Here is a 23,771-nt window from a genome sequence, read left to right on the forward strand (position 1 = left end):
ACATTGTAATCTAAAACTCGACTGGTAATGCAAATCTTACCTTGATAATATTTTGGCTTGTGTCGTGAAGAATCGTTTATCATATTGTTCCAGAAAATTATTTATATCATATTTACATCATAATAATAAAAACAAAAAAACAAATATATAAATTATATAATGTTCTAATAGATTTTTTTGAATAAAAATTATCTTTAAAGTTCTTGATATTTAACATTTAGCAATCGGCTTCTGCGTAGTTATAGCGTGTTTTACGAAATTAGAACTTTGCCCCAAATCGTGGAGGCCATATGTGTTGACGTACTGTCGATGCACTGTCAACTATCAATTACGTAATCCACTGAAATGTTTTCCTAACGATGTGCTATTTCCAATTCAATCATGGCCCCGATTTTAGAGTGCATCTAATCGCATGGAAATGAAATAAATATTATGAAGCTGACATATATACATGTGCAAATAAAATGGCTTACAGTTTGTACAGCTATAACATTCCTTAATTGCTGTTTTACACAATTTTTAGGTAGACATAAGAGTAACATTGGCAGAAAATAACCGTGTGTATAACTCATAAAACTCACTGAGATTGTAGGGATTTTCTAAAAATTGTTTAGTAGTCTGGAAAAAAATTTCTATTTATAAAAAAACGATCCCCGACTGATAAATATTGGTCTCTCTTAGGATGTCTGAAACCGACACTTCGAGTCTCGGCAGTAATCTGACAGCTGTGGAAGCTATCTCGGCGAAATTGGCGGAAGTTACGCTTCTCGCGGAAAAACTGGATGCGAGACTGTGCGAAGCCGGAGCTAGAACTCGACCGATGTCTATTCCTACCGCTGTGACGTCTTCCGCTTCGTCCTTGCTCTCGATATCTGCTATATCGCCGTCAGGCACGCCCATCCGTACGACTTGTACCGCGACCGCACCGGCGTCGGATACGACAGCTTCGGCCGCGTCTGCAATCGCTCAATTGCGTCCAGCGTCTTCGGAAGCTACGACTGTGGTAGCCAAGTCCGTAACTCCTATGGCGGAAAAATCCGACGAAAGTGTACTTCACATCCCCAGCTTACATTCCACAGAGGATGTCGAGACATCGAATAAAGATTCCAGCAGCAAGGTATTTCAAGTTTTAATATTGATTTTGACAGGTATCGATTTTTCTTTCTCACTTAAAAATCTTTTTATTTTTGTAGGAGCTTACTGAAAATATTCGTAGCGAAAGTGTGGCGGAAGAATGCATTGTGGAGGGTTATACAACAGCGACTGAATGCTCAGCAACTCCACCTCCGCGTTCTAGAAGCGAATCTTTTGTAACGTCGCCGGAATGCGAAGAGTCTTCTACGACGGCGCCTGTAGCGAATCTCGAATCTTCTTGGTATCTACTCCAATGCAAACATTCATTTAAACTCGTAATCAAAATTAGATTTAACATTTAAAAATTTCAACATCTTTTATCAGCTCTAAAATATTCGAATATTTTTAGGTGGCCCACCGAAACGTCTAAAGTAACCACCACCACGGAACCTCTTGTTTCCGCTCCGAGCATTGAAAACCAGACGCCGAAATTTGCTGAAGCAACGTCAAATATTTACGCTACCAATGAAATAAAACCGACAACACAGATTGAAACGATGGACAAAATTACTGATGTATGTAATATAATTTGTCTGATGAAAGGAAATTGTTTTATAACAATTTTTATTTGTCTTGGTATATCAGGTCGAATATAATTCAGTTATAATTATTTCAAAAATATGAATTATGGAATTCGTGTTACTTATTCTTTACATATTACATATTATATGATTTTTTTATATAGGAGAGATCAGGCAGAATTGTAAAAGAAGTAACCGAGACGACCGTTTTACGAGTGTCACATGATGTTCGATTAGGAGTAGCCTCTTACAAAGTGACATCTAACATTGTGCAAGATCATCGGCAACATATCGACGCGAAGAATTTTCAAAATATAGAACGTGTGTTACCAGGGGAATCTCACGAAAAAACAGACGATATTCATCGTGATCTTGATTTATCTCAGTGCAGTCAGTATTTTAATTTAATAATCCACTCAGCACAATGATGTAAATTTATTATTGTACCCACTAGTTTATCTTTTAATTTTTCAATAGAAGAATCTGAGAAATATATCAGCAAATACCCGAAAAAGATCCAATCGGATCAATGCTATACAACAAAACTCGCGAAGATCCGAGATCATACATTAAATGAGAGCTCTAATTTGAGAGAGTACGAGGATAAATCCTCGCAGGATCTTTTACGGCATCACGAGGATAGCGGAATCGACATGTCGCCGGTGAAGAAAGATGACAATTTTGAAGGCGAAGATTTTCTTGAAAGAGCGAGAAAGGTGAGTCTTGGATCAAGATAAAAGCCGCGATCATCAATGCTTGACCGGATTTTCTCGTTATAAATTTCATGAGAATGATGGTCATGTCATTGATCAATTAAACTTCTCGTTTGTCATCTCTTAAACATAATTTAGCTACTTGACATGTGCTTAAGTGTGTGATTTACATTGATTTAAAAAATTTTCAAGCTTGATGTCGCATTAAATAAAGCTATGATTACGCATTTAATCCTTATAGCCCAAAATTATTTGCAGCTTTGACGAAGACAAATTTTATATCAAAAATGAATAAATATTACCGACGCAGACTTGACGACTTTGTCTAAAAAGACGTATGCATGGACCATAATATATGTATGTATCTCGAGAATATTATATTGCATCCGCATGATCAAAGGAATGAAGAAGAAACGGTATCATTAACTGCACACTAGTTACGCTTCGCTGTCAAAGTTTCGTGTAATACAGGAGTTTCTTCTGCTATGTATATCGCATGACTTCGCTGTTTTATTTTTTTTTAATAAATGATATTAAATAAAATTTTCCTGACGGAACACCCATTCGAAAATATATACCGGGTGACCGTTCGTCACGTTCAGACGACTTTCCTTCCTTTACGACCGCTCCGCTTGCGTTCGACGCTGGTCGGCGCTGTACGGATCCGCTCTGTAGATCATGCTTGAGCAGCGCGACGAAGGTGAGCGGGAGGCGGCTGCCGGGAGGAGGCTTAACCGGAGGCCGCGTCGAGGCATGCCGGTTCAGTCTTGGTTCGGCTGGTTACTGCAACCGATCGGCTGGTGACGTGATACACTCGTGACATGTGTCACGCGAGTGTTTCTGCCGTTGTTGTTGTCGTCATTATTGCTATTAACGCCGCCTGAACGCCTGAATCGAATTTAGGTGATTGCCAAGTAAAAATTATGCCAAAAAATAAGAGAGACACTTAGAGATTCCGTATATCTAGAAAATCCTTCTTATAACTCGGGCTGCGCTACATTAAAAATATCTCGTTGAAATGTCACTGTTGAAGACTGAGTTTGTAATTTATTGAAAGAGAAATGAGAAAGATAACGCAAGAAACTTTTTTTTTTAACTTACACTATATAATTAAAGAAAATAAAAATCTGTCAAATATCTCTACTAATTTAAACGAATAATTTATATAATTATGCGTGAATGTCAAAAATTGGAAATTAAAAATAATTGGAGAATTTCTTGATTATAAGCCGGTCAAATTTCTACAAACATAACTAAATATAATTTTCTGATATAAAATAAAAATACAATTTTACTTAATAAATTAAAACATTTTTTCTAAGTATATAAAAAAATTTTACAACATAGTGTCTTCTCACCATCTCTAAATCATTTTCACTCGTAGTTCTCATCATGATGTACTTGTCGTTGAAAGAACGCTACCAGTCAGTCCGGTTTTATTCTACCATTTGTCCGTCCGTGTAGATGACGTCATCGTATGTAAAGATATTTATATAAAGTATAAACATACCGATGTTGAGTCAAAAAGTACGAATACAAATACTTTAGTATGCAAGATTACATTCCTTTAATTAGTTTTTTTTATTTTGATTGTGTCTGTAAAACTATGAATTAATAAAAACCGCTTAAAAATATTTTTCTTATTTTCCGCGAAATAACTTAACAAGATTATTAGAAATATAAATAAATTTCTTTAACATTTTTTGTTTTGAAAAATCGTTGCAAATTGAGCAAGCCAAGTATCAAGAGATAAAAAAAAATTCTTGCGTAAGATACTTTCATTTGTCATACGATAAACACAATCGTTCTTCACGTCGAATATTCATTCGGAATTTTCGTACCAGCGTTTTTGGCGAAGTGCCAAAAATAACGTCAATCAGATAACTAAAGCGTGTGCCAACTGAAAAATATATAATTTTTCATCGGTGAAATTTCTCTATATCTCTTTGAGAATATCGATGAGCAAGATGTTTATTGTGTCGCGTTTTAAATCGGTAGACGTCACTGTGATATATTTAGCTCCAGGCATTGAAATCACTGTCCGGTCCAAATCGTGATGTCACCATGTGGCGTAACATTGTCTTAATTTTTTAGCAATTCGTCCGTTGATTTAATTGCTCGATTTATAGCATATACTATTACTCAGTGTTAGGTATATAATTTCACGACGTAACTACATCCGCAAACATAATTGGCAATCGCTTGATCGATTGACGTTCAGATCCGAAACGTCTTGGTATCACACGAGAGATAAAACTATATACTAATGATGATGGTGGACCGTCCTGACTCGATGGAGGCACACGCGCATCCCGAAGAATCCGACGAGATGAATTCAGGAATGGTGTTGCGAAGAAACGAGGAAACGCCGCAACGAACCATCCCTTCAACTACCACTATAAGCACCATAGCTGTGCAAAGCGGAGAAACGCGTATAGTAATCGCTCTGCTTCAAGTAAGAAAACGTCACGCTGTTGCTTCAAGTCCACTATATAATATAATATATATTTTATATTTAATGATTGAATTTATATTGTTTATGTCTATGAGCGATCTTTTTTTTCATCTTTTTTTTTATATTTAAATTTAAATTTAAATTTTATTAATTTTCGAAAAAGTACATGTACGAGAGAAAAATTATTTAATAATTTCTTCTCGTAAACAACAACATAGAATTTAGGCTGTCTCGTTTGTATAGTATTGATAAAGGATATACAATGTTTCGGCGCGACATAACGCTATGGTGTAGATATTTCGGGATTCAGTTGCTTCGGTCTATAGCTATTTCCGAGTCCTCTCGAAACCGTAAGCGTTTTAGGTATCCGCTGAGCAAAACGAGTCTCCCGAAACTCCACGAAGGATAAATTTAACCGCTAGGTACAGTAACTCCCATTACACGCCACCATGATCAGATACACCCATCTCGATCTTAAAATCACGATCGCACAATCCGAGTAAACGAGTTATATTTCAAGCGTAAAGTCACGCCGTTAATTGATAAAATTTTTTATTCTTTCAAATATCTTTCCAGCAAAGAAGATTACAATATATGAGATGATAACATCCAAGTATGTTTTTAATTATTCGTTTAATTTTTATATCGATTCGGCGAAAGGCTATTTATATATGAATGTCTCTTTCAATATGACTTTGTAATAACGTGTGTAAAGGCAATTTTGGAAGACGATAAATAGCTAAATTAATAAATAGACTGAATGATCTGTGAGGCCGTATCGAACCAAAGAGATCTCTTATATATGGCGGGGATCCGCGTATATACTCTCGTATAATCTAACAAACCGGTATTATGCGAGAGACGGCTCGGGGCGGCCCGGGCCCAATCCGGCCCGGCTTGACTCGCACGATTCTTCCTTTTACCGCACCTTTCCCAATATATCGTACCTACGATCTAACGATACTCCGACTTCTACATCCGAAAAAGGAGAAAAAGATACGCGAGAATCCTGGACGAGAACTCGTGGGATTTTTCTACGCAGTTTTATTTACCAAGATTTTATCTACCAAGATTTTATCATTGACTGAATTTCGCTTCTTGTCGCGTTGTCAAATTTATTATTAAATAATATTTTACGCGAATAATCTGTTGAGAAAATGAAACAAATAGCAGGATTAATTTAATTACCTTTGCATCGCGCAGATCGATTTTTTTACCTGACATTCTGTCGAGTTTCCGTCTTATGTAAATCGAATTACGCAGCTTATTTGTAAAAATTCTCTCAAATATCTGAATATGGCCATATTTGGACGTACCAGTTATGTACGCGTGACTTTACAGGATCATGTTCAATTTTAGCCGCCGGCTATGAGATTCGCTTTCACTTCGATTGCGCGAATCGCATTTTTCTTATTCATCTCTCGATTAGACAACGTAATATTTTGCATGTTTCCAGCAAACGTATATTCGAGCATGTTCACTAATTGCATTTCTTATCATCATAGTTTTATTTTAGTATTTTTGAGGAAAATTGTTTAGATAAAACTATATCCTTGTACGAATATTGAGATGAAAAAAAAAGGGAGCAATTTTGTGTTACCGATATATGGCGATACCAGAAGAGGGAACTGGTCAATCCAAACGTGGATATTCGGCAGTGTGCCAAAGATGAAAATGGAAACATATCTTGCCCCTTTCTGTGGCCCAACCACACGAGGTCGATGAACTAGGGGCCGATCTCTACACTGTCTGTCTTCTCGCTTCTTTTTTTCATTTTTTTTCTTTTATAATACTAAAAAAGACAAAGGCCTTGATTTTGAATTTTATTTACAAAATCATATACTGCATTAATTGCTGCTATAGATAATCCTGAAATTTATATAAAAATCTTTTTTTTTATATAGTAGTGTAGGCGATTCTGTTGAATATTTCTTGACATTTTCTTTTGTCATTTATCATATTGTGTAATTAATCATAGCATTAAATATAATGTTTTGCTATAATTAATTCAAAGATATAATGTTATATTTTAATGCAAATGACGATGCAATAAAGAGCGAGCGATATACATTATATTTAATGACATCTATAATTAAATAATTCTTGTGTCATTTATATATTGTCATGCGGAAGATTTGCAATTTTGTTACTACCGTTTGTCCAGAGCGGCGAATGGCTGAAGCTGAAAATACTCGAACTACAACCAGAACTAACGAGACTCGGTGCTTCCGCAAAAGAAGCCACAGAACTCTCGAACGCGCACGACCAAGTATTACATCGGTTACAGGTGAAGTTTTAAACATATCTGGGCTGCGTTTCAAAAATTGTAAAAAAATATAATTAAGCAGATTGTTTAAAGTGTCCCCTTCTCCATTAATTAAAAAAATTTGCCATAATCAGAACAAGCAGAGTCCGGTGGAAGAATTATTACGGCAGGCTGATCAGTTGATGGCAACCCAGAGATCAAAAGCGGATGTATATGCGGCCATGGCAGAGACATTGGGTCAAGCGTGGCGCGATGTAAATCAACTTTTAGAACGTCGTAAGGAGATACTTGACCGAAACGTTTTATTTCAATGGTACAGCAATTAATTAATTAACGCGTGATTCGCGCTGATTACAATTTAATTACTCGACAAAAAAATGATTTATTCTAGTCGAGCGACGGAATGTAGAGAGAGTATGGAGGCGTTGGAAATGGCATGTAATGACACGTTACTGCCGATCGAAATCGAAGCGGTGAAAAGTTTCCTATCCAAGATCCAGGATCTTCGCAAAGATATGCTGGAAGCGCTGATGGGCGCGTTGCGGGAAGGCAAGACGTTGTTGGACGCACTCAAGGAATTGGCGAACGAAGGCACCTTGGACTCCAGACCGGATACGATTAAAGACGAAGCTAATCATGGTACATGGTCATTTATTTCTATGAATAATTATTTTGCAAGTCGACTTTTTTAGTTAAAATATTTATAAACGTCGTATTTTTCGTTAGCCGTGCTGCGAGTTGAAAGGTGGCTGGAGGAGCTTCATGACAGACGGCGGCTGATCGAGACGTCTTTCCGCAGTAGAAAGACTCAATTGGAACAATGCCTCGCTCTCGCGTTGCTCGCAACCGATCTTCGCGATCTCGAAGAAATCCTCAACGACAGAATCGCCGCGTTAGCGAACAGCTGCGATCAATTAGGAGATTCTGCATCCAGCGCCGAACTGCTTCTCTTCGAGCTAAAAAAATTGCAAGCTGAAGCAAAGGTATATGAAAAAAAAATAGTTTAATTAATATTACTAAAAATATAATTGAAATAAAATTTAATTTCGCATGAATGATTGTCGTGCGTACATATATAATTGTACTTATATTTTTTTCAGGATCTTCAAGACAGAGCTATTAAAATAACTAAATCGACCGAACGATTAGTGTCATCGGGACACTTTGCTGGCGAACAAGCGACCGAACAGGCGTACGCGATTCTTAGCGTCGCCGCCGATTACGTCAACGATTTGGATCAGCATAATACATTGTTGAATAGAGCGATGATCTTTTTCGATCTTGCACGATCGGTAAGATTTCAAGGTTTCCAAGTTCCTTTTTATCATCAACGTAGAGCTTGGTCAAAGCGATATAGCATTAATTTATTAAGTTGTGTTTGTCAATGCAAGCTTTCATAATCACAAATATAATCACGCGATATGCATAGGCTATCACGAAACTGGATCAACTGGAAATTCAATTGATGACTACGGAGCATCCTCCTTATTCCGCGCGACTCGCACGTTTCCATGCACAAGCTGTGACTACGATAGAAGATGTGACTTCAAAGCCTTTGTCGGAAGGATACGCGCTGCTGGATGTCACGGGAAGAGGAGCGCCTGGTGCCGAGGTCAGATCAATCGATTACATCTGATAATTAAATCTGATAATTATCGTTGCGTATTTATTATCGCGCATTAAGTCAAGCTGTCAGTGAGAAGTTTGTTTTTGTAAGACAATCGTATTGTTACTGAGAGGATGAAATTGTGTAAATTATTCGTATATTAATTGTTTATTGTATGCAGTATTTCATTATTTGCCTTTTATTAAAAAAAACAGATATGTCGGGTAAGTGAATAATATAATATTGAATATATATATATGTCATATTTAGGGTATAAGAAATACTGTGGAAGAATTGGAAAGTCGCAAGATTCGTTTGATGGAACGGTGTACAGCTCATAAAGAGGAGAGCCTGGAGATTTCGAGGATGCTTGCCACATTCTTGGATAAGCATGATGCGCTACGAACTTGGCTGACTAGCATCGCAGAAGCCTTTCTGCAGGGGCATCAAGACATGGGCAGCGATCTGACAATGGCATGTGATTTTCGTCGAGTTCATTGTCAATTGCTCTCCGATCTTGAAAACAAGAGCGAGGAAGTGGATCATTTAGAATTGGAGATTCTTCCAATCATAGAACGGCTGGACGAGACACAGAAATATGAATTGCGATCAAAAATAAAAAATCTTGAAGACGAATGGGCGAAAACAAAAATTGCAGTACTGAAAAGAATCGACTTGGGTACAATTTATATACAATTTCACGAGATTATCGAAGAATTGACCAATGAAATGGATGCTATTGATAACGAATTGAAAAAGTGTGAAACTACGTTAGATGAGACCAAAATCGATGAGCTGGAAAGAAGATGGAAATCTCTTGAACCTCTTTACAAGAAACTGGATGATCGTGCCAAAGCGTTTCTCGATGAAACCGGCAATGTAAGTAACTTACTATATAAAATACTATACTCTCGGATTTAAAAAAGTTTAACGTTAATGATATAAAAAGATTTTGGAAGAAATATAAAAATTGTATTCAAATTCTTTTTTCATAGATTGATGACTCTTATCTTGATATATCGAGAGCTTGCCTGTGTGTTCAGACTTTATTGGAGAAATTTGCCAATCGACAATTGGTTGTAACGGAATCATGGGAAAAATGGCAGACTACTATCGAAATAACAAGACAGAGGCGAATTGAGTGTGAGCGAAAAGTCGAAGAAAGCACGAAGGTGTGATTTTCAATTTACATTATTAAATTTTGAATTACTCTTTTTTCTTACTTCTATTTCTATCTTCAATTTGTATTAAATTTATTTGCGTCACATCAATTTCCAATTTATTTTACATTTGACAATTACAAAATGAAACACGCATATCACGAGAAAAATATAAATAAATATTAAAATTAGATTTTCATTACTTAGAAATATTTTCTCTAAAATTATTATTGTTTTATTTATATAGACATTAGCGTGGATTGCAAAACTTGAGACAACATTGTATCCAGTAATTACAATACGATCGTCCAGAATAATCGATATTTTGAATAATATAAAGGATGTAAAACTACGGAATTTATCTGAAATAAACACAGCTCTTCAGGAATTGGATAGCAGAATCCAAAGCATTCGAGTATTCGTCGAAAGAGGTAATTAAAATATTTATATGACGCGTCCAATAAGACTCGTCTATATATTATAGTTAAAAAATTAATTAAATTATAGGTGAAGTTAAAACAACCGAGCAGATCTCAGAAAGACTTGTGCAAATGCACGGAAAGATAAATACTGTCGCCAAGGATTACGAGACACTACTGGAATCTTTAATCTCTATCTTTAAGAATCTCGAGGAGGTAAGATAAATTTTGATTGTTAAATATCTTATACAACTCATATGATTCATGTAGAGTATATAAATTATTTCATCGTTTTTTAAGATTGAGTATAAAATTGATCAAGCAAAGCAAGAAATTGAACGTGTGTTAAGTTTCACAAGGCCCATTGACCTGAATAGTACATTAAACGAATTCGACATATTAAAAACGTCTATTGCGGAATATTTGCTACGAGTACGTACAAAATCTGAACAAATAATCGAGAATATTAGACTACAGGAACCGCTAGAATCAGCGACGCAAGATGTCGGAAAACTCAAAGATGCAATAGATTCCGTGGTCCTCAAATTCGAATCATTTCAAATCGAAATGTCAAGTCGTCTCGAGAAACATCGACGACTTTGCATTTTTAGAGAGGATATCGAAAAGATTAATTCAGATCTGCATGATTTGAGCGAACAGTTAAAACACGTGGATAAAAAAATCATTGACAATTTGTCGGCGTCGAGAGCGGCATTAGTTGCTTTTGAACAGTTTGAACAAACTATAATCGTAAGTTAAAATAATCTCACGTAAATAAACTTTGAGTGGATTTTATTACTAATTTACATTTTTCTTACTAGACTTTGGAGGAAAGGATTGAAAGGTTTGTGAAAACAACGGAAGAAACGATTGTTCCGTTAACGCCACAAATGACAGATGAGATTTCATCGCTGCAAAACAGATTGTACCATTTGAAAGAATGCGTTAAAAATACCAAGAAGCGGATAAATTTAAGTATCGAATATTTCGTACTTTTGGAGGAAGCAAAGCAATGGTTTAGGGAAGGTAGCAAACTCTTAGTGATTGTTGCGCGTAAGGCAACAACCGTAAAAATGCCTGAAGAAGCCACAAATTTAATGCAAGAGATCGACGCTTATATAAAACCGGGCGAAGAGCAGCAAGAAAAGAGAATCGAAGAGCTCAAACGATTATCGACGATAGTTTTCGGTAGGCAACATTACACTTACAAACGAGAGAAAAGATAATTATGCAAAATTTTCTTTGCAACATCATGTTTTAGGTACCGACAGACTTCCGCAATTCAACGAAGTGGTTGTAGAGAATCGGCAAATGTTAGATTCTTTTACAATCGTTTCTTCCGAATTGCGTACGTTGAGTCAAAATTTGCAAAATGCCGAGGATCTGCGAGAAAGGCTGCGAATCGAGAAGCTGGAAGCTGACAAGAAATTACAGGCTGCTAAAATCGAGATGGCCGCGGCGGAAGCTGCCAGAGCGGAAGCTGAAAATGCGAAGAAACTTGCGGAACAGCTTGCCGCCGAGACCTTGGACAAAGCAGCGATAGAGGCGAGAAAATTGAAAGAGGAGGAAGCACGAAAAATAGTTGCTCCCACTCTCTCTCACTCTGTCTCTGCTCAAACCGATGAAAGTACAGTAGTTGAAGAAACGATTACTTCCGCCGTGACAACCAAAGAGATTCACATCCTTCAGAAGGTACTGTAAAACGACGTATTTATTACAATTTGATTTTTATTTTATCATATTTATAGATGGAAGTCGAGAAAAATGTGATTCAAAAGGAAACTAGTCCATTGAGAAATCTTGCATCCGAGGAAACACATCCTATTGAATTGCGCGATTACGTTGATGACGCACAAGCAGACAAAGTAGTTTCATTGGCTCCAGAATTTATAGTTCCTTTAGGCGATGCGACGATTCAGGAAGGCAAGGAGTTCAGTTTTGAGTGTCGCTTGATTGGTCAGCCGACGCCTGAAATAGTCTGGTACAAAGATGGAATATCGATTTTGAACAATCCGGACTATGTGACGACTTATACAGACGGCATTTGTACTTTGAAAATAGAAGAGACATTCGCTGAGGATTCCGCAAAGTACACTTGCCGCGCATTTAATATCGCCGGCTCTGTCGAAACATCAGCTACTCTCACTGTCACAGGTTTGATTAGCTATTATTTTATTATATATATATTGTTGGTTTTTTTTATTCTACGTATAATAATAATTTGAAATTCTTTATTTTAGAAATTATCACTGAAGAGCAACCGAGCGCTCCCGTTTTCGTGAAAGAATTACTACCCTCTTCCGCGAGGGAAGGAAGCTCGCATAGATTAGAATGCACCGTTGAGGGAAATCCACTTCCGACAGTGCAGTGGTATAAGAACGACACCAACATTGATAATTCCCCGGATTACGTCATCACTTTTAATAATGGGGAAGCTGTTTTGAAGTTTGAGGAAATTTTCTTAGAGGACAAAGCCTTGTATACCTGTAAAGCAACGAATCGATGGGGACAATCGTCTACTACTGCGTCTCTAGACGTAGAACGTAAGATTATAATTTGATTATCTATTAAGAGAGAGAAAAAGAAATTTATGTTTTTTTCTTCTTTATTTATATAAACATTGATTTCAGCCGCGCAAATTTCCACGAAGAAACCGTATTTTGTGACACCCTTATCAAATACTATGGTCAGGACAGGGCAAAGGGTGAAATTAGAATGCGAAGCTAAAGGAGAACCAATTCCCGAATTAAGCTGGACTCACGATGGAAAGCCGATTGAGGAAACTAGATATCATAGGGTAAATTATGACGTATAATATTGATTTAGCAGAACGCGTAATTATTTAATATTTCTTCAGATTCAAACGGACGGTACACGAACAAGCCTGGTGATGACGGAAGCATTTTTAAAGGATGCCGGATGTTACACGGTGATTGCTAGGAACGAGGTCGGAGAAGCCACCGCATCTTGCACTGTTTCCGTGAAAGGACGTTTGCTTCACGAAACCAGCGAGTCCGATGTCGTTTGTAGTGATACGGAACCGATAATTCCGAAATTTCAATTATCTCTGCAAGATCTCAAAATACAAGAGGGACGATCGGCTAGGCTAGATTGTGTGATTATAGGTCAGCCTGAACCAGAGGTAAATTTGTTTATTCGCCAAATTATTCGTCTAATGGTAAATTTCTTTTTTAATCGACTGAATGATTTTCCAGGTGATTTGGTATCACGACCAACAGCCCGTGAAAGAGTCGTCGGACTTTCAGCTACTCTTCCAAGGTGACAGATGCTCGCTAGTTATTCATGAAGCTCTTTTAGATGACGCCGGTCTATATAAAGTAGTCGCCATTAATTCTGGCGGTGAAGCTTCTAGTCAGTGTACACTAACAGTTACACGTACGTATGATTATATTCTCTTAAGATATAAGCAAATTGGAAGTTTAATATTTTAAATAAATATTTAAAATATTATATTCTCTTAAGATATAAGCAAATTGGAAGTTTAATATTTTAAATAAATATTTTTATTTTTATTTACAGCTACATCTCATATCTCGGATGTAATCGATCGAGTACAGGAAACGGCAGAAGCCCTCGTTGAAGGTTCCGCGCCAAAGTTCGTCAGACTTCCGACAGATTTGCTTGTGGCTGAGGGTGAAGATGCGATTTTCGAATGTGCCGTGACGGGAGAACCTAAACCTGATCTAAGATGGTACTCAGATGACGGTGAAGTCACTCATAGCACAAGAATTCTGGCGAGTATTACATTCGACATAAACTGCTCAATTTTAATCAATAATTATAATATTTATGTAACTATCGTATACACAGATTGAGAAAAAGGAAGATGGAACAGAGCTTTTAAAGATTTTGTCAACGATACCGGAAGACAAAGGCAATTATGTGGCAAAGGCCATAAATGTACATGGCGAGGCGAAAGCTTTTGCCAGACTGGTTGTGAAAACGCTTGGTGATTTTAAGAGAAACGAAGAGTTTATCCAAATGGAAGAAAAGTTAATTCGGCCAGTGTTCAAAGAAATATTTCAAGACAGAAGAATACCCGAAGACATTTCAACCAAATTTGAATGCATTGTCATCGGTAAACCTTCTCCCAAGGTAAATCTCATATACATATAATAATGTCTTTTTTTCAAATCGCATTTTTTATTCAGTTTATAGAAAGAATTTTATATATAACAAAAAATCTTTATACTGTATTTATTAATCACTTAGATTAAAAAGTTTTAACAGAAATAGATAAGGGAACATAATTTTTATTAATTTAAAAACTACAAATGTTACAAAAACATTATTATGTTACTAAGCTGATTTTTTAATCAAAATTAAGCTTTATAAATATTTTTATAAATACAAAGAGCTAAAGAATAAGATATTAAACAGAGTTTCCTAAGAAAATTGATTTCTTTTTATTTATAATTAAGACAGAAATACTAAAATACATCAGCGAAATATCAAACACGTTATAGAGCTGACAAAATATCGTATCGTTCGTATTTATATTTGCGTGCAAGCTTACTCCAATCCTCGTACAATAAATGTAAGTGAGAGAAATTATTTAACTCGTGGTTCCTGAAATCGTAGCCATTTGAAATTTGCGTGGACCGTGTAAACAACTAAAATGTCTAAATGTAAGAGGTTGGCCGGCCTGTCAGAATACGGGGCAAGAATAATTTCGCTACCCCCGACGGGTTATATTTAAACGCGAACAATATATATCTCTAAAGTCGCGATTGCAGTCGCGCCGCGAAGTGTAAGGTGGAACTTTCGACACGGTGCGAAGCACCGTGATCTTGTCAGGTATCACGAACAGGGTTTTCGCTGGCATTCATCTCCCTATCGAAAAATTGTAAATTGTCGAATATAACAAAAAAAAAAAAAAAAAAAAGTAGAAATTTATCCTTATATGAACACATATTCGTTGTTTTTTATTGCACTTGGTTAATTGACAGCGACAAATTTTATTAGCGAGATTTTTCCTTACAGATTCAGTGGTTGTTTAATGATCGGCCGGTTCATGGAAAAGATTTCCTAGTTTCTGTTAGCGGAGATCGGCAAGTTTTAACGATTCCTGAGGTCGGGAATGCGCACGTCGGCACGATTTCCTGTGTAGCGGAAAACGCGGCTGGTAGAGCGATTTGTAGTGCTAAAGTGGAAATTGGTAAGTCGTGTACACACGCACTTTTACTCTTTGCATTCTACTTATTCATTTATTATTAATTACGCTTTTGTAATAAAATTGCGTGTACCACTGAGTACACTATTTTCTTTTTACAATGACATTGGAAATAATGTCGCAAAGAATGCACAACCGTGTCACAAGTTATTAATACTCCTTACCCAGTCAAACTTATCTCATTTGAGATTCCCAGCAAACGACAGAGCCAATGATTATGCCAATAGTTCAATGAGAAAAACACAATTGAGAGAAGACACGTTAACGCCAACTGCATATACTGAAATTTAATAGCATTGTGCTTATCTTTTTAAAATATTAAATATATTTATAAAATATGCTTTTGCTTTGATATTGCTAAGCACGTATGCATATATACTTGGTGATCGCTTTTATATATACTGCATTTATAGCGTGACCTGAATATATAAATTTATGCTTCCTCTCGTTCTTACGCGCAAAATGTTAAAGCATCGAGTATAGGTGTGAGAAAGTCTCGAGAGAGAAAACTGGAATAATATTTCAAGAAAAAAAAATGAAAAAGTACTTAAAAGAACGACAGTCACTTACATATACACACTTCTTCTCTTCATCCGTCTCTCTCTTTCTCTTGTTGTGTACACGCAGGAACCGTGTTATTTTTATCGTGCGAATACTCGGCGCATAGTCTGGGCCTGAGTCGCTAACTTTAAAGAATACAAGTTGCATTTTCGTAGCCGAGAGCATCGTTCTCTGCTTGATTTCATCAAATAATTTTGCGCAATGCGTACGCGCATATTATCTTTATAACTTACAAAATTAATAGGACAGCACAAATTTATTACATCCCTTAAAAAAATATCGATTTATCGATACAGAATTAGAATATTTCAATTATGTAATTATGTATCCAAAAATATATGTAAAAGTTTTTACAAAAATTATGATATAGCCCAGTAACATGCTTTTTAGATTTATTAATTTTCCCAATTAATGAAGAAGAAATAAAATATAAATAACTATATGCATATATATATATATATATAAAAGATTGTGAAGTAACATCACTTATCGGATGTCATGCATAATATATACACGCATCAATAAAGAATGCAGAGTGACAACGATAAATTGGGACGATGGTCTGGGGTTATATATCGCAGCCGAGTGCTCGATTCACCTATTACTAGGTGAACGATACTATTTCTGTCGTAGATCGTAGGCAAAGTATTTCGTTACTTCTCTGTGAACATTTCGGCTGTGCGTTTGGTACGCTCCAGCACTTTTTATCTCCAATATTGAATTTATATACGCATGTTATATATGTGTGTCAATTAAAATAAAATATAATTAATTTCGCGGAAGTGATTCAGTTGTTTTGACATTTTTATTTATCCGATAACTTTGTTAATTATTATTATTAATTATTGTTTGAAATTAGATAGAATGAAAAAATGAAATATTCAAATTAAAGTAACAATTACAACAATTTTTTATAATAATATTTGTTTGACATTGGACTCTTTAGTAACACAAATGGAATATATTATTTTCTTAAATTATCATAATGTCGCTGTATATTTGTCAAATTTTATCATTAACCGCTCATCAGAAGAATGTAATTACTTTATTGACATAACTGGATTAAATTCTAGATAGTGGATCAGTGAGGGAGACTGCAGGTGAAATCGAAAAAGTGCTCGAGTTAGTTCCACATTTTCCTGCAGACATTATGCATCCTGCAAGCAGTAGCGAAAAGCATTTCTCAAGCGAGAAAACATATCATGACGGCGGTAGCGAGAGTCAAGTGCTAACGAAAATGTTGTCGACTGTCACGCATTCCTCGACAACGTCCACAAAGAAGGAATTCCACTCGTCAACTATGACTTCTACTTTATCGCAATCTGGACACGAACCTACCAGTGTTTGTACAAAAACAACTGTGCAAAGTTCGGAGCAGGCTTCTTCGGAAAACGGAGCACCACCTGTAGTACAAGTAAATATATTTAATACATCTGTATTATATCTGTACGATGCAGATTTTTTGCGAAAGTAGTTGTTCTTCCTTGTCTTATCATGTAAAATATTCCTGATATAAACATTGTGCAGCATTCATTAATTAAGACTGTTATCTCCAACAGTCTCACAAGATCGAGGAATATGAAAAAATCATACAAGATCGGCCTGGCGAGGTGCGACAAGAGAAAACCGTCCTTGTATCTGAAGAGATGGATGGCGTGAAACGCGATGTCAAAACGAATCAAATTCAAAAGCCATCTCGAAAACCGGTAGCACCTAGATTCGTCTCGCCGATTACAGGAATGATTGTCGACCAAGGAGAGGATATTGTTTTGGAGGGCATCATCGATGGTGAGTGAATTACATTTTAATTGTGTAAAATTTATATTTAAACATTGCGATTTCTTTTTCATCAATAGATTTATAATTATTTTTTTTTTACTGCTACTATCGATTTATCTCAGGTTTTCCACAACCGACGGTTCTGTGGTCAAAGAATGGTCAAGAAATGACAGCGAAAGATAATGTAAAAATTAGTTACGCTCATAATCACGTGAAATTGGAACTAAAAAATGTCAATGTAAAGGATGCTGGACGTTATACTTGCATGGTGAGCAATGATGTTGGAAATGCTAGTAGCACGGCCGACCTCGTTGTCAAAAGTAAGTGATACGTACACGAATTGATTGAAAAAAAAATATATATATACATATAATGATATAATGTGAAAGAATTAATTTTTTTATTTTAGAAACAATATTTCCTCCGGTTTTCGGCAAACGTCTTAAGGCTCAAGTAGCAAAGAAGGGCGATCGTGTTGTTATGGAAGTAGAAATCACTGGTATACCTGAACCGACGGTAGGTTGGTATAAAAATGATGTGCCGATCAATGAACGACCACAAGAACTGAGAATTACTCAACAAGGAAATTGTTACACATTATTCATAGACAAAGGTATACGGAGTTGTTTTGTGATTGACTACTTAGTCAAGTTTTCATCCACTATTCTCTTTCTCCTGTACATCTCTGTATATTTGAATTTTACATTACAATTGATTTTACATTATGCAGTCAAAGAAGAAGACGCCGGCAAATATATGGTACGTGCGACAAACGCCGGTGGCGAGGCACAAAGTATCGCTGATGTCGCAGTTTTTGAACCGAAGCCCGATACTATGGTCGAGGTGCATAAAACTGTCATCTACGAAAACATTCAGGACAAAAGTGCAGTCCAGGTAATTTATTATTTATTCTATTTATTTCTTGTAAAGTAAATTTTCAATATTTTTCTGTAATATAAAGATAGAATAAAAGTGAATATAAAATTTAATTGAAACTTCAAGTTCTTCACACTAAAAGAAATGGTACATATGTAATCGTCAAAAAATATTTGTGAAATTATAATTTATTTACGCTTAGTCGGAGGGGAAAGAAGAAATATCATCGGATATTTTGAGCGAAAAGGCACCAGTGATCCGACCGATTAGCGCATTATTCAAGCCAATTACAACGCTGGCATCGACTACGATCGACACTCTGCAAAAGATCGACGGGCCGGAAGTAAAAAGTAGTAAATCGGAAACGATCTCGTCTGTAATCGAATCTCACGAAACCGAGACGAAAACAGAACAGAAATTTCATATGAAACTGGAACATAAAACTCCATCGATCGTGGAGTCCAAGTCTCAAACCGAGCAAACAATCGCGATAAAGGAAGCTGACGAAAGAAAAGACCTATCGAAACCGTTGATAAAAACGGAAGAGAAATCGACAATCGAGAATGAAAATATAGAGACTTCTACGATCGCAAAGAAAGATGCATTGAGCTTTTTCGAATCTATTACGAAAGAAAGCGAGACTTTGCCGAAAGGACCGAAGGAAATGATTAAGCTAACAGAGGAGGGGCAAGTTCAAGAAGCTAAAGTTGGAAAATTAACGAAAAATTACGAGCAAGCATCCTTTCAAGAGGTAAAGAAATCGACGGAAGTCAAACCGACAGAGTTTCAAACGACAAAGAAGGCAGTTCAGGATATTTTTACTAAATTGGAACAAGGACCATCACCTCGCGGAGTGGAAAACAAGCTATTCGAATTCCCTATGTATGAGAGTCCTAAGCCAACGGAAATAAAAAAAACAGCTCTGGAGGAAAGCATAATTTTTGATTCATCCATTTCGCAACTGCAAACAGAAAGCTCCGAAACGCTCATGAAAAGTTTCAATCTAGTGCCGGAACCACCTCCCGAGATATGTTACATGCCAAAGCCGGAGGAAGCGAAAAAAAAACATCCTGATGTGTTCGTCAAGGCAAAGCAGCTGCAAGAGTCCTTTGACAAGACAATTTCCCCGATAGACGCTCCCATCGGAGGCGTGAAGATCTTTCCTACACCCACTCCAAAAATACCGGAACCTGCCAAACCTGCAGAACCTATATTTACGATACCACCACCGTTCGAACTTGAGAAAAAAGAGACGTTTGAAGAAACGTGTATAAAGAGAGACGCATATGAAAAGAAGGAAAGTAAATATTTTAAGGAGGAAAAGACGGAGCCATCGAAATACTCATCTGTATCGACGTCTGTTTTGAGAAGTACATCTCCCAGCAGACCGTGGTCGTCATCGTCAGATGTGGAAACTAAATCGCATATATCTACAGACTTGTCGGAATACAGATGTCATTCGGCTGCTTCTAGCCATCAAGAAATTCTGAGAGCAACGTCGCCCAAACCATCCGCGGACGCACTGGCGATGGAAAAATCTTGGGCAAAAAAATACGCGGATTCGAACAGAAAGTCGTGGCCACCTCAGGCCGAATCCGCTCAGAAATGGAGCATCCCTGTTGACGAATATAAAAGCTCCTCGAGAGAGTTTACGCGCAAGGTCGAGGAGACACCGCAGGGTGGAATAAAAAAGATTAGCACGGAGTCATCCGCCAATGTGGAGAAACGCTCGTGGTCCAGCAAGGAAGAATTTACAGAAAAAATAGTAGAAGGATCTTCGCCTACGTTGAAACTTGGCCCGATAATATATAATGCCGAGACGATTAAAGTCGATCATACTGTGAATGCTTTACAGGAGAAGGCTTTGTTCGAGAAATACATGAGTGAATGCAACGTAGAAAAAGCGGAATCGATACAGAAATTTGAAGAATTTAGCTCAAAACGCTTGACAGAAGATAAAGAGTTAAAAGCACCGGGTTTGGTAAAGAAGGTCGAGCCGGCCGTAAAATCACTCGTGACAGCGAGTCATCTTGCAGAAACGGAAATCGATTCGATCGTCCTCGAACCAGGATCACCTCCTGAAATTGGTTATATTCCGCCATTCGGTATAAAAGAGGAACCTTCATTGGAGCATAAGATGGAGAAGAAAGAAGAACCACCTGTACTTCCACCGAAAGATGCGCGTATCACGCCGCCGCCTCTTCCAGCTAAGAAGCTTGTCAAGCCCTCGACGCCGGTTCCGTCAAAGTTCGTCAAGGGTTCGTATAGCCACGAGAGCGATTACGAGTCCGATTTTGAGGGTCGTCCGAAAGCGAAGTGGAGACCATACGAGAGCGATAATGACGAACCGCATTATCGGAGAGTCAAGGCACCTGTTTCGAAGCAACCGACGAGACCGAGGTCTACCGAGCCCGAGCCACTTCCGCCTTCAAAATTCGAGACTCCTCCGTTATTCACGGCACCATCCAGATCATTCGTTGCTGCAGAATCTTCCGAAAAATCAACGAGAAAGACGACATTTAAACGACACGAAAGAGAATCCAAGCAGGAGCAAAGTTCGGTTCCTTTGAGACCAGGCTCTCCACCCATTTACGTGCAGCCGACCACGAAGAGCACCGCGCCGAAATCTCCCTCCATCAAGAAACCGGAATCTCCGAAGTTCAAGACAAAAGTTTTTCAGCAGGAAAGCGGTTACATGGCGGACACAGATGAGCCGTTTCAGCAGAAGGCTTCATCTACGACAACTACGTCGCAGAAGTCTTTTGGTAAACGCGATGGTTCTTCGACAATCGTTCACACAGAGAGTCGTACTACGAGCACGGAAAGCAGAATGAAATCCTTCGAGAGCCATAGTTATGAAACTGATCACTTGCGAAAAGAAGAGTCTTCTTTCGTCTCGTCACCTGTTTGTAGTACACCTTCCAAAGTTGTTCAGCAACAACACAGCTCGCTTGAGAAGAGTTATTTCTCGACGGCTAGCAGCGGTTTACGCAGATTCGAATCCTTGAAGGTTCGAGATTTTCGAGATCCGTGTGTCACAAATGTTGTTTTCCTTTATGCTTGTCTAGAGAATTAAAACATAATAAATAGAGCGATAAAATGTTATGAAATATTTTGTAACCATGGATTTTAATATATTTTAATATGTGTGCACATTAACAAGAGGAATGTGTATGTCGTTTAATATTTCTTGTAACATTGCATACGAAGAAATTAAATGTCCTAATGAAATAATGTTTAATAGGAAACTGGGCATTCCATGGATCAGTCGCGCAGAAAATTAGAATCAGTGGAAAAGGTCCTGCCAATCTCTCCGAGTCCTTCGAAGTTCGTCAAGGGCGATTTCCGCGAGAGTGATTATGAAAGCGACTACGATCGCAGAACATCGCCGTGTCGCCCGAGCAGCTATACAAAATTTAGTGTCGTTGATTCAGGTATTACGCTATTACTTTTTATTAAAATTAATAAACTTGTCGTTTGAATTAAGAATGAAGATTTTAATATAGTAAGTTATTTACATTAATTTGACAAAATTATAAATATTAATATATTGATTTTTATAGAGTTATTTGTGTTAAAAATCATTTTGTTTTTTGTAAATATGTTAGTTATACAGAAAAGTGAAACGATATAGAGTTCACGAACTTACGTACATAACCATCGTTTAATCTTAATTGCGTTATTAATTTTATGCATTTTTAAATATAACAGAAAGTAATTAATTTAGCTAATTTAAGTTTCACTTTTTATTTTTTAGCTAATAATGTATGATTCTTATGACAAGTTTTAGCTCTAACAATGACACAAGTTTTCTTATCTTTCTATCTTATTTGCATGTTTTTTCTTTTTTCTATAGTGTTTCTTCATAAAACAATTATTGAACTTATCTTTCTTTAACCATTGCACTTATTTTGCCTATATAAATCCCAGGGTGTCTACTCCCTAGAATACATTGCAATCTGGAAAAATATAACAAATTGGGAATTCTTAGGGATTTCTTTTATATCTGAAAAAATTAGAGGAGTCTTATGAAATTTTGTTGAGATTCAGAAAATCTTTTTGAAAATTCTTTTTCTGATAATCTTATACTCATATTGTAAACAGTCAACCGTGTGTGTGAAATTGGCATCTCACTTTGTAAAAAATCATTAATTCTTCAGAGTTCTTGATTAAACTGGTTCTGGCTATTAAACGAAAAAAAATGATTCGAAACAAACTGAGATGCCAAATTCACGCTGTGTCTTGTTTTGTTGACGATTTTTTTTACAGATTTGAAGCGCTTGAAAATTCTACAATATTTTACAAAAAAGTTCTATGTGTAAAAATCATTACAATATTAATTTAACAAATTAAGTCGTTCGAGATGTCGAACATATAAGTACTGAGGTGAGACGCTCGTATCTCCGCTCCGTGTACAGTAAATTAATTGTGCATATGTACAGAAGACGTCATTAATGTCTCTATACATAAATTTATGCACATATCAATGTATTTATATATTTTGTATATACATATATGCAGGGTTGGGAAGTAACGCGTTACTTGTAACGGAAACAGTAATTTCGTTACATTTTTCGATAACGAGTAACGAAATTAACAGTTACTTTTATCGTTACTTTCCAGACACCTCATGTCTTTAAAAGATGCTTAAAAGAGAACTTAAAGACGTTTTATTGTCTTTTAAATATCTTTAAGATGATATAATTTCTAATTAAAGATGATTTTTTGGCCTTTCTGTGTTGTCTGGGACTTTTTTCGAATATACTTGAATATATTATACTTTTTTCGAATGTAATTTTCAAATAAAGAAACATGAAAAATGTACTATGTTCTAACATGTGAATAAATTTATATGTAAATGGCATTAATGATCCTTTTTGTACAAATTTTAAAGACGATAAAATATATATTTGTTTTGTTAACGATTATTTTTTTGTACATCAAAATATTTGAACAATTGCAATATTTCTTTGTAAGATTCGCGTATATATATATCGCGCGCAATTTCTTGTTGCATATATGTTAGTACATTCCACGATTATAAATATTATACATTTTAATTATTATTATTATTATATTTTCTTCCT

General features: G+C 36.5%; 1 protein-coding gene across 6 annotated transcripts in view; it reads left to right on the forward strand.

Moving 5' to 3' along the window:
• Window positions 1–23,771, forward strand: part of LOC140674479 (uncharacterized) — a 33,404-nt gene that overhangs the window by 4,751 nt on the left and 4,882 nt on the right. For 5 of the 6 annotated variants that reach the window (XR_012048230.1, XM_072908041.1, XM_072908040.1 and 2 more), the window contains 33 exons: window positions 682–1,117; window positions 1,194–1,375; window positions 1,484–1,649; window positions 1,820–2,045; window positions 2,133–2,371; window positions 6,988–7,110; window positions 7,224–7,402; window positions 7,481–7,728; window positions 7,816–8,072; window positions 8,190–8,381; window positions 8,519–8,701; window positions 8,966–9,574; window positions 9,691–9,867; window positions 10,103–10,286; window positions 10,363–10,490; window positions 10,575–11,024; window positions 11,096–11,462; window positions 11,536–11,966; window positions 12,023–12,428; window positions 12,515–12,817; window positions 12,905–13,071; window positions 13,132–13,416; window positions 13,490–13,670; window positions 13,815–14,029; window positions 14,106–14,390; window positions 15,279–15,453; window positions 17,103–17,443; window positions 17,589–17,817; window positions 17,931–18,128; window positions 18,218–18,421; window positions 18,539–18,702; window positions 18,887–21,694; window positions 21,929–22,118. Coding sequence is in view for 5 of the 6 variants with exons in the window: in XM_072908041.1 (XP_072764142.1) it covers window positions 682–1,117; window positions 1,194–1,375; window positions 1,484–1,649; window positions 1,820–2,045; window positions 2,133–2,371; window positions 6,988–7,110; window positions 7,224–7,402; window positions 7,481–7,728; window positions 7,816–8,072; window positions 8,190–8,381; window positions 8,519–8,701; window positions 8,966–9,574; window positions 9,691–9,867; window positions 10,103–10,286; window positions 10,363–10,490; window positions 10,575–11,024; window positions 11,096–11,462; window positions 11,536–11,966; window positions 12,023–12,428; window positions 12,515–12,817; window positions 12,905–13,071; window positions 13,132–13,416; window positions 13,490–13,670; window positions 13,815–14,029; window positions 14,106–14,390; window positions 15,279–15,453; window positions 17,103–17,443; window positions 17,589–17,817; window positions 17,931–18,128; window positions 18,218–18,421; window positions 18,539–18,702; window positions 18,887–21,694; window positions 21,929–22,118 (10,928 nt within the window). In the remaining variant the exon portion in view is untranslated. The remainder of the gene's footprint in view (window positions 1–681; window positions 1,118–1,193; window positions 1,376–1,483; window positions 1,650–1,819; window positions 2,046–2,132; window positions 2,372–6,987; window positions 7,111–7,223; window positions 7,403–7,480; window positions 7,729–7,815; window positions 8,073–8,189; window positions 8,382–8,518; window positions 8,702–8,965; window positions 9,575–9,690; window positions 9,868–10,102; window positions 10,287–10,362; window positions 10,491–10,574; window positions 11,025–11,095; window positions 11,463–11,535; window positions 11,967–12,022; window positions 12,429–12,514; window positions 12,818–12,904; window positions 13,072–13,131; window positions 13,417–13,489; window positions 13,671–13,814; window positions 14,030–14,105; window positions 14,391–15,278; window positions 15,454–17,102; window positions 17,444–17,588; window positions 17,818–17,930; window positions 18,129–18,217; window positions 18,422–18,538; window positions 18,703–18,886; window positions 21,695–21,928; window positions 22,119–23,771) is intronic. The other variant, XM_072908039.1, reaches the window with a different exon arrangement.

This window comes from Anoplolepis gracilipes, chromosome 16 (assembly GCF_047496725.1).
Source record: "Anoplolepis gracilipes chromosome 16, ASM4749672v1, whole genome shotgun sequence".
NCBI lineage: Eukaryota > Metazoa > Arthropoda > Insecta > Hymenoptera > Formicidae > Anoplolepis > Anoplolepis gracilipes.